At 34.8% G+C, this 16,881-nt stretch overlaps 2 protein-coding genes across 3 annotated transcripts; both read left to right on the top strand.

Moving 5' to 3' along the window:
• Positions 1-947: 947 nt before the first annotated feature.
• Positions 948-8,244, top strand: LOC120625224 (androgen-dependent TFPI-regulating protein-like). 2 transcript variants are annotated; one of them, XM_039892218.1, is made up of 6 exons: positions 948-1,032; positions 1,906-2,081; positions 2,897-3,043; positions 4,362-4,582; positions 6,179-6,375; positions 7,276-8,244. In XM_039892218.1, exons 2-5 carry the CDS (start codon positions 1,911-1,913, stop codon positions 6,363-6,365), a joined length of 726 nt encoding a protein of 241 aa, XP_039748152.1. In that variant the 5' UTR covers positions 948-1,032; positions 1,906-1,910; the 3' UTR covers positions 6,366-6,375; positions 7,276-8,244. The 2 variants fall into 2 exon arrangements, with proteins under 2 accessions (XP_039748152.1, XP_039748153.1); XM_039892219.1 differs by lacking the exon at positions 948-1,032 and adding an exon at positions 1,277-1,369.
• Positions 8,245-11,259: 3,015 nt separating this feature from the next.
• On the top strand, positions 11,260-16,065 carry LOC120625223 (all trans-polyprenyl-diphosphate synthase PDSS2-like). The gene is made up of 2 exons (XM_039892217.1): positions 11,260-11,634; positions 14,139-16,065. The coding sequence occupies exons 1-2, from the start codon at positions 11,392-11,394 to the stop codon at positions 15,090-15,092; spliced, it is 1,197 nt and encodes a 398-aa protein (XP_039748151.1). The 5' UTR covers positions 11,260-11,391; the 3' UTR covers positions 15,093-16,065.
• The last annotated feature ends 816 nt before the right edge of the window (positions 16,066-16,881 follow it).

Here is a 16,881-nt window from a genome sequence, read left to right as displayed (position 1 = left end):
CGCGAACATCCAGAAAACATATGTTAGACTTGGACCTCTCACTTATAGGACCACAAGTTCACAACTACGCCTGGTAGACTTTTTTTTTGACTTTTGCTTGGCAGCTGTTATCCCTGATGTAAAGTAATGATGCGGTCTAAGTTGGGGTTCACTTGCCTAGAAAATTCCTATTCGCTCTTGTAAAAAAGGACGGGAACATGGAATAGGGGATGTTTACCCCCGTGTATTATTACACATATCTATATTATTTCCACTTGTGTGCCAGCGCTCTAAGACTTGACAAACCTGTGGGAGAAGATAGTTTTTGGTCAATGGTCAAAAACTTTACAGTTTAGATTTTTGGCATTTACAACTGTCGTAACTTTTAAACAAAAGGTCTGAAACGAATGATTTAAAGAAGAACTAATTTATATGAGAGTCAATCTTGATTATGAAACTATTAATTGGATAAGATATTTATTATATTGATACCAATGTCCTCATTTTTCGAGTGATTTGTTTGACTAATCAGAATTAACTGTTTTTAGTCACTAATAATAGCTTATCTATATAAAAATATACAGTATGATATTTGTTTAATTAATTTGTGATTGGCTATCTATCCGTGCGAAAGAGCACTATCGACAAACAAGAGAGGTCTCTTACTCTTTCGAAATAAGATAGTATTTCGTTGTGTTGCATTATCATGACTTCTATATAATATCTCGACATGATAATCTCTTTGTGCTATAATCAATTTTATATCCAATAACATAAGGTTGCTTTTAAAAATGGCTATACACCTAACGGTTTGTACGTTGGCCATTATAAAATAACTTAAGAAATTGTTACACTGATCTTTAACTTTAGCGAAATAGAGTTAATTTTAGAATGTAAGCCAGGTGCGGCTATAATGGTTAAGGTTACACATGCTCAAGCCTACAATGGTATGAAGACAGTATGGTTCAGAATTATGTGAGGAGAAGTTGTCTTAAAAAATAAAATGAAATAGAGAAAGTTATTCAGAAAATAGTTTGTGAATGTGTTGAAAAGGTATCTACATAAATTCATTCTAATATAAATCCATTTATAAATGCGAAAGTGTTTGTTCTTAGAAGCCGGAGAGTAGCGGATTGACGTTATTTGCATACATAGTTTTTGGACCTGAGACTGAAATAGACACAATTTTAAGGGATAGATCTAAGACGCTATAATTATTTCTCATCTAATCTGTATTTATCATTTTACAAAAAAAAATTTGAAAGCCGCGTTCCCCAAGAAGGCTTAACATATACTTTTTTATAATTCTGTATGAAACCACTATGATAATTTTGAAAGAAAGATAATTAACGAATTTTTACGGGACTTTCACAGAAGGAGACTTTCACGGGTATGAGATTTTATTTAGAATATCTACCTCTAAAAGGGGTGAAATGGGAGTATGTACTTATGGGAGTACCATCAAAAGTTAGGGGCTTTTAAATTTAGAAGGTTTTTATAGGTTAATTCATAATCTTTTAGTTTAGTATATTTTTAATTCAGAAAGAATGTTTTATTTTGAGTAAAAGTTAGCTTGCCCTTGACCTCAATTTTACCTTGTGTTGTGTTGATGATGGTAAGATGAGATGTTGAGATGCTAAGATGGTAGCGGCTTAGGGGACTGTCAGTTATAATAGTAAACCCATAGTCGGTTTGAATCGGTACGATGCTATGTTGGTTCCCAACGCCAAACCGTTTTGCGAAACATCTTTGTCGGTAGGGTGATAACTGGTAACTACCAAAATCAGACCCGAGATTTTGTTTTAATTATAAATCCCTTTCCGGAGATCTAACCCGGGACGTCCCACTTATACCGCAGCGGTCACCACCGAGCCGGGGGGTCGAAAAAATAATATAATATCTAAATCGATTTCTTAAAATTTTCAGAGATAATGGCGAACAGAATAATATACCTACGCATTTTAGGTTACATATTAACCATAGCAATGCATGTTGGCAACCTGACCTATCTCCGTATGACTATGAAACCCGAGCAGTTAAAGGATCCTCAGCTGATAAGTTTCAGAAGGTTACAGCCAAGATATTTTACTGTTTGGACATTTGTGAGTACCATTTTACACGTCTGCTTATCTTACGGTTTCTTTAAAAAAAAAACAAAATAAGGTATTCGCAGGTAAAGCGAGGCTATGCATACCTATTGGAGTAACATAGTGGGTCAACTCCTAAAAATATCTTCTACTAGCGATCCATCGCGACTTCGTCCGCTTATAAGTCAACCTTAAGACACAGACATGCTGTCGCGGCCTTTTTTTTATAAATTTTAAAGGTAACGACTTTGTATTACATGATTTTATCGAAAATGTAACTAACATATTAGGTACACGGTCGAACTTGAGGGTAATCTGCTATAACCTATTATTAGTCTAATAACATAAAATCCATTGGTAATAGTAGCATTGTCTTGGCGAAACCTTGATACTGGTAGGAAGGTACTTCATGCTTGACTGCAATCATATATTATGCTACAAATAAAGTATGATTTACATGAAACCACTGGCTTTGACCGCGATTGCATAAGCTTATAGGTAGGTATTGAATATAATTTTAGGATTCCGTTAATAAAGCGAAGTATTGTGTGCATTAGCCTTTTGTTTTAATAGTAATAAATGCTATAAAGGACTAGGTTTAATAATAGATCGAAGTACCTAAATATTTGTTGATCTAAATTATCGTTTATTTCAAATACTTTTGTATTAATAGGCAAGAATCTTATAAAAATAAACTTTGTTCATTAATTACTGTAGTTAGTAATTATAAGTTTTCTTACAGAATACGGAGCCCCTAGTGAACTAGTGAAACTCGCGTTTGGCTTTTTCGTAATTACTCGACTATTATATTGTTTTTCTCCATTTTCAAGGTTCTACATATAGTCCACGCGTGGGTTGGTATCGTCTGCGATTATCTGATACTATACAACTCAAAGACCAAACATTACAAACTGCCAAAGCATCTCAAAGGGTTCAAGGATACGTTGTTCAGTGCTATACTGTGGCCTTCTACTTGGGTAAGCAAATTTTGTACCCGACAAGCGGGCTAGGCAAACATTGCTCCTTCAAAATGATAAAATCCTGTCCTCAGATCGCAGCGCCATCTAGCAAAACACCACCTCCAGATATGAATTTGAACCATCCAAGGACCCACTCTAACACGTAGCTAGTTTAGCCCTCTTACGGACAAAAAAGATCCGCCAGATCTTAGCCCATGAAAAGGGCAAAAAAACCTTATACCAGGACAGCTGGCCTGCGCATATGACCCGGGGAAGGAGGCGTTGCCTCGAGGCCCGTACCTCCGACAGGCCCGTTGGCCTTTGAGAGTAGGTACGCTCAAAATTAGTCCAGCCGTTAAGAAGATCAGTTCATTCACACGTATGGAAGAACTATATACCGTTTTTTTACCGGTGTAAAGAGTAACCTATGTTAGTCATTAGGATGCAAACAATGTTTATACAAAATCAAGGCTATCTAATCGCCCTAGCACGTTATCGGTGTTACTGGGATGAAAAGTATCCTTTGTACATCTCCTGGATGTAAGTTACCTAACTACTAGAGTTCATCAATCTCGGTGCTGTCAAACTAACAGACTATATTTTTATTTAAATATGGATGCTTCATTATTCGTTGATCGCCGTACTACACCATCTATAATTTATAGCTACGTAGAACGCCATATATTGGTAGCTATCCGAAGTAGTAGTTCTCCATTGGCTGCTCGCACACACTTCTATAATATTGACATTATTCTGCATATTGACAATAGTATTCCGTGTGGGGTGTATTGAAGAGTTGAAGTATTGGTATAAAATATGCAATATTATTCACATTACATTGACCGTGTGCGGAGAGCCATAGAAATCGGAATATGTTACATGATGTAAACAAAATTGGGAAGCGGGGCTGAGTGCGAACCCGGAGCGCACCTATTACTTCTCTAAGTTATGTGCGTTTTAAGCAATGAAATATCATTTGATTTAACGAAGGAAAACATCGTTAGGAAACCTGCATGCCTCCACATTTATGAAGATGATATAAAAAGAAAAAATCTCCAGTACGAGTTAAATAAAACATAAGGGTAGGCATTGTAAGAGTTATAAAAAGCCTACCCTTAAGTATTTATAACTCGTACTGGAGATTTTCTTCATTTTATTTCATCTGCATACCCTGTGCATGCCCTCTATACACGCCACTGCAGTATACCGATCCGCAATTGGTCAGCATTGTAGACTCCGGCCTACACCTTCTCATTGTGGGACGAGACTCATGCAATGTCCCCTACAGGGCGATAATGAATTGAATGAATTAAAGAAGTATGATGATTATTTACAGGTGGTATTCTCAGTTTTCTGGACCCTATTCCTCTATGACCGGAACCTGATATATCCAGACTTTCTAGACAAGATACTCACGAGCACATCAAATCATATAATGCACACAGCGATTGTTCCGGTTGTCCTTTGGGAGGTATGCTTCCGACCGAGAGTGCAACCTAGGTCCCATAAGCGGAATATATTCCACTTGGCATTCCACTTGCTATTATATTTTGCTGTGTAAGTATTTTTATTCAATTAAACCTAGTTTAAACAGCTACATGCACTAGTTGAAAAAGTGATAGCCTTTTTTGTCTAAAAGCTGAAGCTTTATGGTTACCTACGTCTTAACACAACCCTTGGGCAGGACGGGGTTATGTGGGACTCCTCCTATTCTGAGGGAGACCCAAACTAAAAACCACCACGGCTTGTCTCTCTTGTGGCAATATAAGACGCCAGACTGCTTACGTAGGGCACCTCTTTACCAACTCCTTCCATTTGATCGGATACAAAAGCGGTCAGTTCGACTTGTTGACAATCCCAAATTCATAGTACCTATTCTTCTATTGTTCGAAATACCAGATCATTTCTACCGCGCACTTGCAAATTATGGAACAATCTCCCATCTGATGTGTTTCCTCAAAAATACAATCTGGGGTTATTCAAGGGGCGGATAAACAAATTCCTTAAAAGCCATCGCATCACTTATCATCAGGTGACCCACTTGCTCGTTTGCCCGCTATTAATATAAAAAAAAAACTACCGGAATACGTCCAGTGATAACCTAGTGGTTAGGAAGATGTTTGGGTTCGATTCCCGGAACCTTTGTGCTTTCCTGCTTTTTTGCGTTTTTAGAAATTAATTTCGATGAAAATCAAGCTTAATTTGCTATTTTCCGCGAAGAGCAAAAAAATGAAAAATCTGTACGGCGCAACTTATAATCTCTCCGTAGTGAGTACATTGCCGAGGATCTGTTTGGTGTGGAGTATAAGGATTGAATAAATTATAAATTACAGCATACAGATTCTCCTGCTTTTCGCGGAATGTAGCAAATTAAGCTTGATTTTCAATGTATATCCTGGAATTCCGCAAGGTTACGCCTGCTTCTATCCAACTATTCTAAACCTGCATGCTAGGGAATTCTCCAACAAGTAACGCTGTGTGTGGGGTATGTGAGGCGGAGGTGAAGAACTTCACTGCTGAAGGTACCGATCGGGCGGACAAACTAATTAACAGGGGCACCAATGACGCACGTCCTTCGCATCCCCAATGGCATAGCAGATCAATGTGATTTGTATTGTTAGGCTCTGAGTAAATTCACAAGGATCGCAATAAGCGATAAAAATTTCAATTTACCTACTTATACAAATAATTGTATAAGTAGGTAAATTGAAATTTTTATCGCAAGTATCTAAGTATTCTGTAATGTTATGTGTTAGAATAAGAATATAAATAAATGTTCTTAATAGCGAATTTCATCAAGCCAAACTTGGTCCTGGTTGCCTAAGACCCTTCTTGATTTTGAGGGTACCGGGACCTCCACCTAATCATTCTCCGCACACATCACTCGGCACACATCACTGTGCTAGGAAGATCATCACAGAATACAGGAATACATAGATGAACAATACAAGTTTGTTTAAAAAAAAAAATTTTGCGATCTGTGGATCAGGAACGAAATTCAGTATGTGTAGAAGTTCTCCACATTAAATGACTATCATGGCGGGCAGCGACGTGCATAGGGCATAACTCGTTTTCCTCACGTGACGACTAGGTGGCAGTTAGCTCCTTACCCAAGCCATGCTAAGGACTTATATATATCTTGTTTTGTTCCAGGCTAACCTACACATACATAGAGCAAAACATATGGATTTATCCCATATTCGGGGTCTTCTATGGCACTATATATTTCCCGTTGTTACCTATAACCGTTGGAGTTATTGCGTTTACATTTTACTTTTTGCAATGGACATTAAATAATTATATATGGTCAAGTGTAACTAAAATAAAGAAAGTTAGATAAAATTATATTGGTAAATAAATTTGTACAAATATTTTTATTTTAACATATAGAAAGAAAGAAAAGAAAGAAAAATCGTATTTATTGTCACACATTTGTGTAAAATGTTACATTTGTGAAATAAAATAATAGTTAAAGAATAAAAATTAAAAAAAAAATGTGTGACAAAGGATCTGGCTCAGTATAGCTGCAAACTAAAACGCGCAGCACTGGTTTTCAGCCAGCCCCATATAGTCCAGCGCTTTACTGCTATCACACCTGATGGGAATTGTACAGAAAGTCTGTATTCCATTTTGATGAAGATAAGTTATGCCAACAATAAAGTGGTAAGAAGAAGAAGAAGTACGAGCTTGAGGCTTCCGAAAAGAGCCTTGGACGTTAACACTTCTGCTTTTCTTCGTCTAATACTTTCCCTTATAAAGCAAAAAAAAACTGTTTGTCTGCCTAGCGTCCCGGCTAATCTTTGAAATTGTTGACGTGATTTTGGAGAGACCAACACAGGCGCTAAACGGGGAGTGTGGGGGAACGGTTGAAATGTAGTATAAAAGAAAACCTCATTTATCTTATTAAACAGCCTTTATTTTCAAAACTTAAAACAAAATACATCAGGAAAATATAATACATCATGTTAACACCTCCATAACAACTGACTTCGTAATTTATAGTTTCAATAAAGTAGTCAATTCACATAAATGTTTATACCTACGAATAAATAAATTGAAATGTCTGTGATTTCATAATCCCTTTTGTTATAATGATTACTATTATAACGATATTCTGACATTCTAAACACATCATTTGAAAAAAAAATCGTGCATCTGGACTAGCAGTTTCGACTACTGTGTTTTTTTAAATCTCGAAGGAACTGCTTCGTTTCCCAAGACAAAACGTATAGTAAGATGTCCTTTTCCAGGTTGCCAGCTATATCTGTAAAGAAATCTTCAACATCTGTATACTGTTTAAGTAAGTAAGTCATAAACAAATTAGCAATCGGATCCGCTGTTATGTTAATAATATAAACTTTTTTCGCAATTTGTTTGTCGAAAGACAAGCGTTAAATAAAAAAAAATATCGAAGGTCGTCACCAACGATTAGTTTTTACTAAAATATGAATCTGTCTGACAATGTCTCACCATAGGTACGAAACCCTCACATAGTTGAAATCCACACATTTCTTCTTCCAGTAGGCCTATCTACAGTGTAAAGAAATGTATTAAAATAAAATACCACTCACTCCGTAACTTTACGATTAGAAAAAAAACAGACTTTAAGTATTAATGTGGTCGACAAAACGCAACTTTCAAATCCAAAAAATCTGACCAAGAGGATTGAGGGTTCCTTAACGTGGAAGGAAATGTTAAAATGAATACAATAAACCAGCGAGGGAAGCGAAGCATTTCGAATTTTACAACCAATCTGGATGATTTGGTACGCAGGTTTTACAACGTCATAGATTTTTTGTCGGGTATTTTTGATTGGAGGGATTATTAGATCCGATTGTGATTTAAGAAGGTTTAGTTTGGGTTCATTAAACTTTGGTGAGGATCAGAATAGCTCCCAAAATACAGTTAATTGCTCAATTTTTTTATTTCTACCTGTGGATGGGACCCTATTGTTGGAAAAATATTTTCGCGAGGTCTATTTAGTATGTTAATCAAAATTAAAGATGGGTAATTACATATTTTTTATTTTTAAACTTTTTATTTTAATTGTTTTGGACGGCATAAACAAAAAATTGATTAAGGTGCGACTACTCTACTCTACTACTCTACGGGTTGGAGGGCTCTACGTTACTAATTTAACCATTTCTAATAAAACTATATTAGCGGTATCGTATTATGTAGGATTCTGTGAATTATTATTTGTTTTTAAAAAGTGTGTATTGCATCATTTTCTTTTATTCTGTAACATTTACATATTTTCTGTCAACTACATTTAACATTTTTGCTTTACAAACTTTTTTGCATTGTTTATGATAAATGATAAACTAGTGGTTTAACATTAAATAAAAACATTTTTTTTTCTTTTATTTAATTTTTTTTTGTATGTTTCATTTTTAATTTCTTTCATTTATTTTGAAAAGTGCTTTCTTTTCATGCATTAACTATTGATTATAATAAAGTACAGTAGTACAAATCTCTCACGTATACGTTAAACCGCCTCTGTCAGTCAATATATTTTACGATTAGATAAAGAAAATAACAAACTCAAAAAAGACATATTACTGTGGTTAATATAACGTAACTTTCAAATAAGTAAATAAAAAAAAACTAATTTTTCTACTTTCCAATATAAGTTGACCCATAATACTTTTACTGCATATTAAAAATATTATAAGGGAAAGTTTACACCAGACACTCGGTCGAGACAGTGCGCTTGGTTAAGTAATAATGAATAACACTTTTAGTCAAAAAAAGTTATTATAATTTAAAAAAATAAACAAAGAAAGTAGAAAGGGTCTAGTTATGAGTCCTAGTATCCAGTAAAAAAATTGAAAATTGTCTTTTCTAACTTTAGCAAAGATGGAAACTTCGGGTCTTTGAAAAATGGTTCCCGGATTTTTCCCTGTTATGTCGATCATTTCTTGATGAACTTGTCTCGTCTCTTCAGATATTCCTAATTTCGAGACAATCTGTCGGTTACTATAGACTATTTTGCAAAGCGAAAATGGCAAAGAGCTTGGAGCATGTTGGGGTTCCAAGGTTAGTGAAATGAATACGTGGGCATACGACATCAACTGAATGACGAATCGCTGTGTTTCGGTGAACAAAAGTGGAACAAGGCTGTACAAAAGACCTATGTCCAACAAAAGAAGCCCATCGAATAATATGAAACTCTGATACTGATAGTTGGCGGCATCCTATATTGTCAGTTAATACTTAGTTGGTCAGATATCCCAAACGTGTGAATTAATTAAATAAGCCTTTTTGAATAATTCAAAATTTTACTAATTGACTATGCTTGTGACGTTATGTTGGGAGCTGCAAATGTGTACGTGCCATTACTAGAATTAATATCAACTTGACCCAGTTACTTCCGAGTGTAAACACGGCTTAATATCAGAAGCTTTTTTATACTATTTAGAGAGCTCTGTCTTTGTTTGGCGATTGATAACTTTACAATCTTATCACATACCCCCAAAAACTTGCTTGCTACTCTTATTATTCAGAGATTAAGGTTCAGAATAGCTTGTTTGTAATATGAGAAAGTAGCTTTCTATTATTGTTTATTTTACTCTACGCTAGACCGTGATCATTCCATTCCACTTTTCACGGTCAAGCGCATTTGTTTGTGTTGCCAGATTATGAGATTTTGCCTAAAATTAGAAATAATTTATTATGGTTAGATTTTTTAAGTACTAATCGAACCTAAGCAAAACATTATTACATTATTATTTCAAACAGACTTTATATTAGAGATTATTATTTAAACTTGTAACTTGTAACTTGTTGTGTTGTGATGATTTGACAATGAATTATGAATACACTTTTATTGTCCATAATCGTCATCATCATAATGATTTTCTACATCTGGCCATGAGAAGGTTTTTTAGTATGCAAAATGCTGCTGCAATGCTTATATGAAATGATCGGAGGATAAAAATACATACTCAAATATGAAAAGGATTTTTTTTTTAAATAAAAAGTGAAATTCTAGTTTCATAAAAGATAAACAAAATTGTAAAGGGATTTCCAATATTTTTTTTATTGAAGCGAATTTAAGCTCTATTATAATAAAAAATAATAATCAATGTTTTTATTTCAGTCCTTATAAAATATTACAGGAAAAATAAACGAATAAAGATTACGATAGAATCAATTAAATTAAATTAACATTACAATTTGAAAGTTTAGGCGGTTCTTTTTAAATTTTATGAGAATCAAATAAACATGTGCGAATATAGAGGACTGATTCTTTAGCTATCAGTGCATGCACGTTAAGTTATCGACCACGGTGATTATCAATTACACCTAAGGGAAATCATTCGATACCTAAAAATAGAGTTAGTAACTTAAAAGGGGTAATCCAAAATGAAGCAATGTGGTGAATCTATATCTCTCTCTGTAACCCTATCGTCTACCTACCTAGGTCTTTACCTAATCACAAGAATTGCCGTGTTGGTTAGATATTTAAACTCAAAATGAAGTGTACATTGTGGATTCTACATTATAGCTACCTACAAAAAATCTACTTTATATATATATTAATTTCTCAACACTAGTGAAGTAAACAAAAACCATTTTGAATATTGCTTAGAACTTCTTTGCATAAAAAGATTAAGGCCCGAGTTTGATGACCAATCTAATCTAAACTCTTCAGAGGTCCGGTTCAGTGGTGCTATGCTTACTATCAGGGAAGGGTAGGAAAAGGATAGCACTACAAAGTTCAATCTGTCATCTAAAGATTTTTGATTAGATTGATTATTAATTTCGAAAGTTAATAGGCTGCAGTTAATGACGATAAAGTCAATAATGTTCATATCTAAGTATAAAAGAAAACATACTAAATAACTATAACAAAAAAGGCCTTCACATAAATTCATACGTCGTATACTTGTAGTTAACATAAGTAATTAAGCAGTTGTAGTAAAACAGTACAACTGATAGGTATTACGTTAGAAATTTGTTTTTGTAACATTAGGCATTTTTTTCGCAATTGTAGCAGTATGTAGTCTTGTATAGGTAATTTTTGTATTCACAATTTTCTCTAAAAACGTAAAATTTTAGATATCACTAATTTTTGTATGCAATTTTACCATGGTGAAATATAAGTTCCGCCTCACTTTAATATTACAATTTAAATTAATCAAAACTCGTATCTTATATGGGCGAGACAGGGAAAACACTAGAGCAGTGTTAAATATTAAATAACTCTGTTAATAGTGCTAATTAAAATCTGTTGTGGCAACACTAAATATAAGTACACACTTTACTTCACTTAAGTCATTTAACCATAACATGGCTTTGTAGGTGCACGCCTTTGCCTAAACCGGTTCGTTATATAAAAAAAAATATTTTAGTTTTTCAAAATGGCATACGTTTCCCGCGTTTTGAGACGCACGTCGCCGTTCCTTTTTCAAAAAAGGCTGGAGTCGACGATGGCATCATTAACTAAGGACGAAATACTCATTTTACTTCGACCTCCTTACACGAATTGGAGCAACATTATAAGAGAGGCTGAAAAAGTTGTTGGTTATCCCACTTCTTTCATGAATTTGAGATGTCTCTTAAGCGACGAATTCGCGAACCTGGCGCTATATTTGCGGAAATTGGTGAGTTTATATACTTTTTAACCATTTTTAGGGTTCCGTAACTCATAAGTAAAAAAGAAACCCTGATACGATCACTTCGTTGCCAGTCAGTCTGTCTGTGCCCAACTTGAGGTATCAAGTTGAAATTAACAACAAACACTCAAGTCTGCAATTTAGAGCTGCGAAAAATCACACTTCTTTATTGACGTAATCGGTAAAGATACGGCCGTTTATGTCATATATTTTGACAAAAGCAAAGAAATGAAAACTTACATTGTACCTACTTGCCGTTTACCTGAATTATGATTGGCAGTACGCAATGATTTATTTTTGGTAGGTTCCAGCCGTAGCTCATTACTACTTTACCGACAAAGACGTGACAATAAGAGATTTAAAGAGTCGGTACAATGCCACGTAGAAACCAATCAGGGCTTACTTGTTAAGAAAGAAACTCTTACGGGGATTAATAATAATACGAGTATAATAATATTAAAATCTGTATTACGGACGTTGTCCATACCATGTTAATAATAAGTCTTAACCTATGTTAGTGTTTAAGAACTAAATAACAATTTTAAAAAATAACTTAAAACCTACTAGCGCTCTCGCTCCAGGTCGCTATCATCCACCTGGCTGTCAGTTACCACGAATTCAAATCAGTGGATTTTTTCGGTTTTATAAATAACCGTAAAAATCCACTATAATAATATTTTGTTTAAGCTGTTTTCCGCGTTCTCCGTCTGCGTTTATTACGGTTCTTACTTCCTATCCTATGTTACTCTCCGTCTTTTCAACTAACTCCATGCAAAAAATCAATATGATTGGTTGCTTATGTGTGAAGAAAAGACAACTAAAATACACACTTTCGCATTTATAACATACTAGTAAGTATTGTTTAGCGTGCACATTAAATACCTACCTACCTTCTTAAGCTGCAAAGACGGTCAAATATACGACAGGAAAATATCACTACCGCTTTCACGTTAGCTAGACACGCAAAGCTATAACTGTATTATGTGTTATGTACACTAATCAACTTTGAAATAGCCTCTTTGCGATCTAAGATTTTTTTTCAATTCTGTAACACTTACAATCATATATATACACATGCGATTTATCGAGACCATATCATTCACGATTTTCGTCACGTATTACAAAATATGTCGCTCCATAAAAACTAACAAATATCACGAGCAAAATTGCAGTGCGTGTTAACTTGGCCACAATCCGTGGCAGTCAATGACAGTAACAAAGAATAGAATCGCTAAACTATTGTATTAATCTATGATGCTTCATGTATTATGAAAAACTTAAACTTATAAAAAGAGTGTTTTTATTTATATTCTTAGTGAGATTGTTATTTTCAATAAATAAAACTGCAAAATCGAGCGAGCCGCCATGACAGGTAAAATGCCGAATGACGTCACGTCTCTATAAACATAATTTTGTAGCACTTGAACTTCAAAAATAGCTAAGGATATCATGTATTTTGTGATTACAAACTATGAGATGTTCAGTTCTGTATCATCAATACCAAAATAAATAATCTTTAGTTACGGAACAAGGAGTTTCCATATAGCTCTATTTTTTCTATGACGTCACGAGTACGACCATGACATGGCGAGAATTTGGAGGGAAATATTTTTTTTTTATATTTTTGCAATAAACAAAACTCTTAATTTTTGTAAAAATAAGATAACTTTTTGAAATAGTTCTGAACATGGGCATTGGACACTGTTCCAAAATTTGTCTTCATGCCTATTGAATAGACGGAATAAAAAACACCACATTGAAAATCGTGCAGACGTTTTTCGCAGTGCGAGCAAAACCGTTTTAGTTTAGTAGCATGTTTGAATACAGATCACAAAGTGCTGGGTTCGATCCCTTGGTCATGCCGGTAATAATTGACATTTATTAGGTATTTTTGTCGAGAAATTCTTTGGCCGAAGCCGGAACAATCAAACAGATATACTGTTTGTTTGTTCCGGCTTGTTTCAAACCGGCTGGATCTATTTCGATGGATATTGTATTTCCAGATAGCGGATTTTATAAGGAATAACGTAGGCTACTTTAACAATCCTATTAGTCTAGATTACCTTTTTTAGTCCCCTACAAGTTAGCCATTGACTGCAATCTCACCTTTAAGGCGGAGGGCAGATATATTCAACTAACAAGTACCACTTATCAGTTTCTACGCGGCGTCGTACCGTAACGCTATATCGCTTTGTGGCGTCTCAGTCGGTAGATTGGCAACTTATCAAGACTGAAGTCTCCCAATAGACGAGATCAGAGTTATTTCAGAAATTATGAATTCTGAAATATTCCCTGCTTGAGATCGGACCCGACATCCAATCGGACAATCGGAAATCGGACCTCCAACTTCAAAAAGTACAGCGCTCGCCAAGGAGGTCGAAAAATACTACTTACTATTTCTGTAAATAGATAGATTGTTAACAGTATCCTAGTACCAACTTTCTAATCAAAATGACTTATGATGCCTAACCAATAGTTTTTCTCTCTTCCAGGTTGGCAGTAACCATCTAGTCATGAAAACAGCAAAAAACGTTCTGTACGGCGACTCCAAAAACCTACAACCATGGGGTTTGATAATACTCCTATTATCTAAGGCTGTTAAAACCTCTACCCTGAACTCCAAAGCGATATATGAACAACAAAGACAATTGGCTGAGCTCACAGAAATGATGAGAACAGGCCATCTAATACATCGAGGTATAGTTAACGTGCCATTTGCTAAAAGATCCAAGAGTACAGAGTCTGCTATATTCGGTAACAAAATTGCCATTTTGCTTGGAGACTACCTTTTAGTGACAGCGAACTCGATGCTTGCAGGCCTCAAGAACGCTGATGTTTTGTACATAGTTTCAACTGCTTTAAAAGACTTATCCGAAAGCGAGTTTTTTGGTGAAAGAGATGAACAGAACATGCCTCTGCCAGGCAAACCTAGAGCTTTTGAAGATGATGATATAACTTTTGAAACTAACGCTATAGAGACAGATGACGTATTAGGTAAACCTAGGAAGGAGTGGACAGCTAGAACTGTTTATAATGGAGTTAGCTTGCTTGGAAGAGGCTGCCAAGCTTCAATGCTGCTTGGAAGACAGAATAGAGAAACGCAGAATTACGCATATCACTTCGGATGTCATGTAGGCTTAGCTTGGCAAGCTGCTGCAGAACTACAAAAATTTAATGAAAATAAAGATCAGTTTTGCTTGACGAGTGCTCCAGTTTTATACGCATTAGAAAGAAACCCAGACCTTTATAAAATTATAGAGCAAGCTAAAAACGACGTTAATGACGTAGACTATGAAGATCTTAAGTTTAATATACTGAAAACGGATGCAGTTGATAAAACTAAGATGCTATATGAAGACCACGCGAAGAAAGCGATGAATTATATCGATGATATTGGGCAGAATGAATCTGTTGATATGATTAAGAAGCTCATAAATACTTTTTAGTAGTAATACGCTTACGAAAGACTGTAACTCTCCTTCACTTATACTACTTAAGTCTTCATGAGGCGTTCTAAGTAAACACTTTACCTGTGCTTGCAAGGCAGAGAAATGTGGAGTTAGAAATAATAAGCTGTTGCTAAAGTATTTAATTCCGAAAATACAAACGGCTATCATAGAACCATATCCAATATGATATGGGATCGTCCCAATGTTTGTGTCCAGAATGACATATCTATGCAAATATGCCAAGCTCGATTTAGCGGTGAAGTCGTGCATATTATGTTACAAAGGCTATTTTTGAAATTGTTCAGAAATTTTATTAAATATACATCTCCAGAATGCTAGCTATAATATATATATGTGTACTATTTAATCAAGAGCTTTCAACTGACTCTATGCCAAAAATCTAGTTGATTGGTTGCTAAGTTAACCTAACTGGTTGCACGTATACGTGAAGGATGGACAAACAAACAAAGAAACACCCTTTCGCATTCTTAATATTGGTAAGGATTTAGGATGTTTTCTGCAAAAGACTGTCGCCTTTATTTAGTACAACCATTAAAAGAGATACCTAAATATAAAGTCATAGATGATGAACATTTTAAACTAAAGCTATCAAAACATCTGATGATGGTAATAGGAATGGATAGCTGAATGGAAAGCCGGCTTAGAGGGCTAGCTTTAATACTGCTTAGAAGTGTTGATCTCATAGTTAGCGACTATGTTTCAGTGCCCTAAAGTACTGGCAATTTGAACTGTTCGAAGACTTCCACGCACTGATGATTTTTGAATTCGACTCTGATGATTGTTGAGCTATTTCGGTAACTCTGGTACGGTATGGATTTCCTCATTCCTGATTTGATCACGTAGAGATTTGATCACCCTGAGGATAGCTCTCCCCATCGCCCGCTGACTTGTGATGACAAGTGAAATATGGGGAACGAATTATATGTAAGCCATTTATTTAAGAGACTGAATTGGGTATTATATGAAGTGTTTTTTTTATATTTATTAATTGACTGTTGATAAAAAAATTAAACATTATAAGCATTATTGTTATTTTTTATTTCCTTTTTGCATGTATGAGTTTTGCATTTGTTATTTCAAAAGTATAATCAGAATCCTTTTAGTGCCCAATTGCTTATCCTAGCTCAAGCGGGAGTTTAAAGCATAGGCTTCGATGCCATGTTGCTTCGATGTAGGTTGGCGGGCTTAAACGATTGTTATTGTTACATAACAACGTTATAACGTCAATATTAAAAATTATAAATATCATAACGACAACGCCAATTTGTGACTGACTGAGCCTAAGAAGTTGAAGTCAAGACATTGTGTTCAGTAGTTGAACATGCTTACTACCAGACAAACGAGACATTAGTAGATGGCCCACTAAAATAGCTTAAAGCTTTATTATTTTATAAATGCCAGTTTTTTAACGATAAACCTCTACGAATCTCTCCCCTTATTTAAGATACGTTTCTCTAAAAAAAGGAAAATAATTCTAAAACAAGAGCGTAAAAAATATTAAATTTATTCTTAACATGTCAAATATTCCAAAATGAGTTTTAAAATATAATTTAAATAACTGACATGACCAATATATCTAAATTGTAATTCGCAGAACAATATTAAGTAAAATAAGCTTGTCAAAAAAAAAATTACCATTCGGGCAAATTTGCAGTATATATTAATATTAACTTTGGTTATTTTTAATTGTTATTTAAGGAGAAAAATGCACGGAACTGCACAAAAAATGGGGTATTCGTAACAAACTAACTACGTTCTGAAATAA

This window comes from Pararge aegeria, chromosome 7, assembly GCF_905163445.1.
Source record: "Pararge aegeria chromosome 7, ilParAegt1.1, whole genome shotgun sequence".
Classification (NCBI taxonomy): Eukaryota; Metazoa; Arthropoda; class Insecta; order Lepidoptera; family Nymphalidae; genus Pararge; species Pararge aegeria.
The sequence above is the reverse complement of the archived record's forward strand: the minus strand, read 5'-3'. Positions and strand labels throughout refer to the sequence as shown.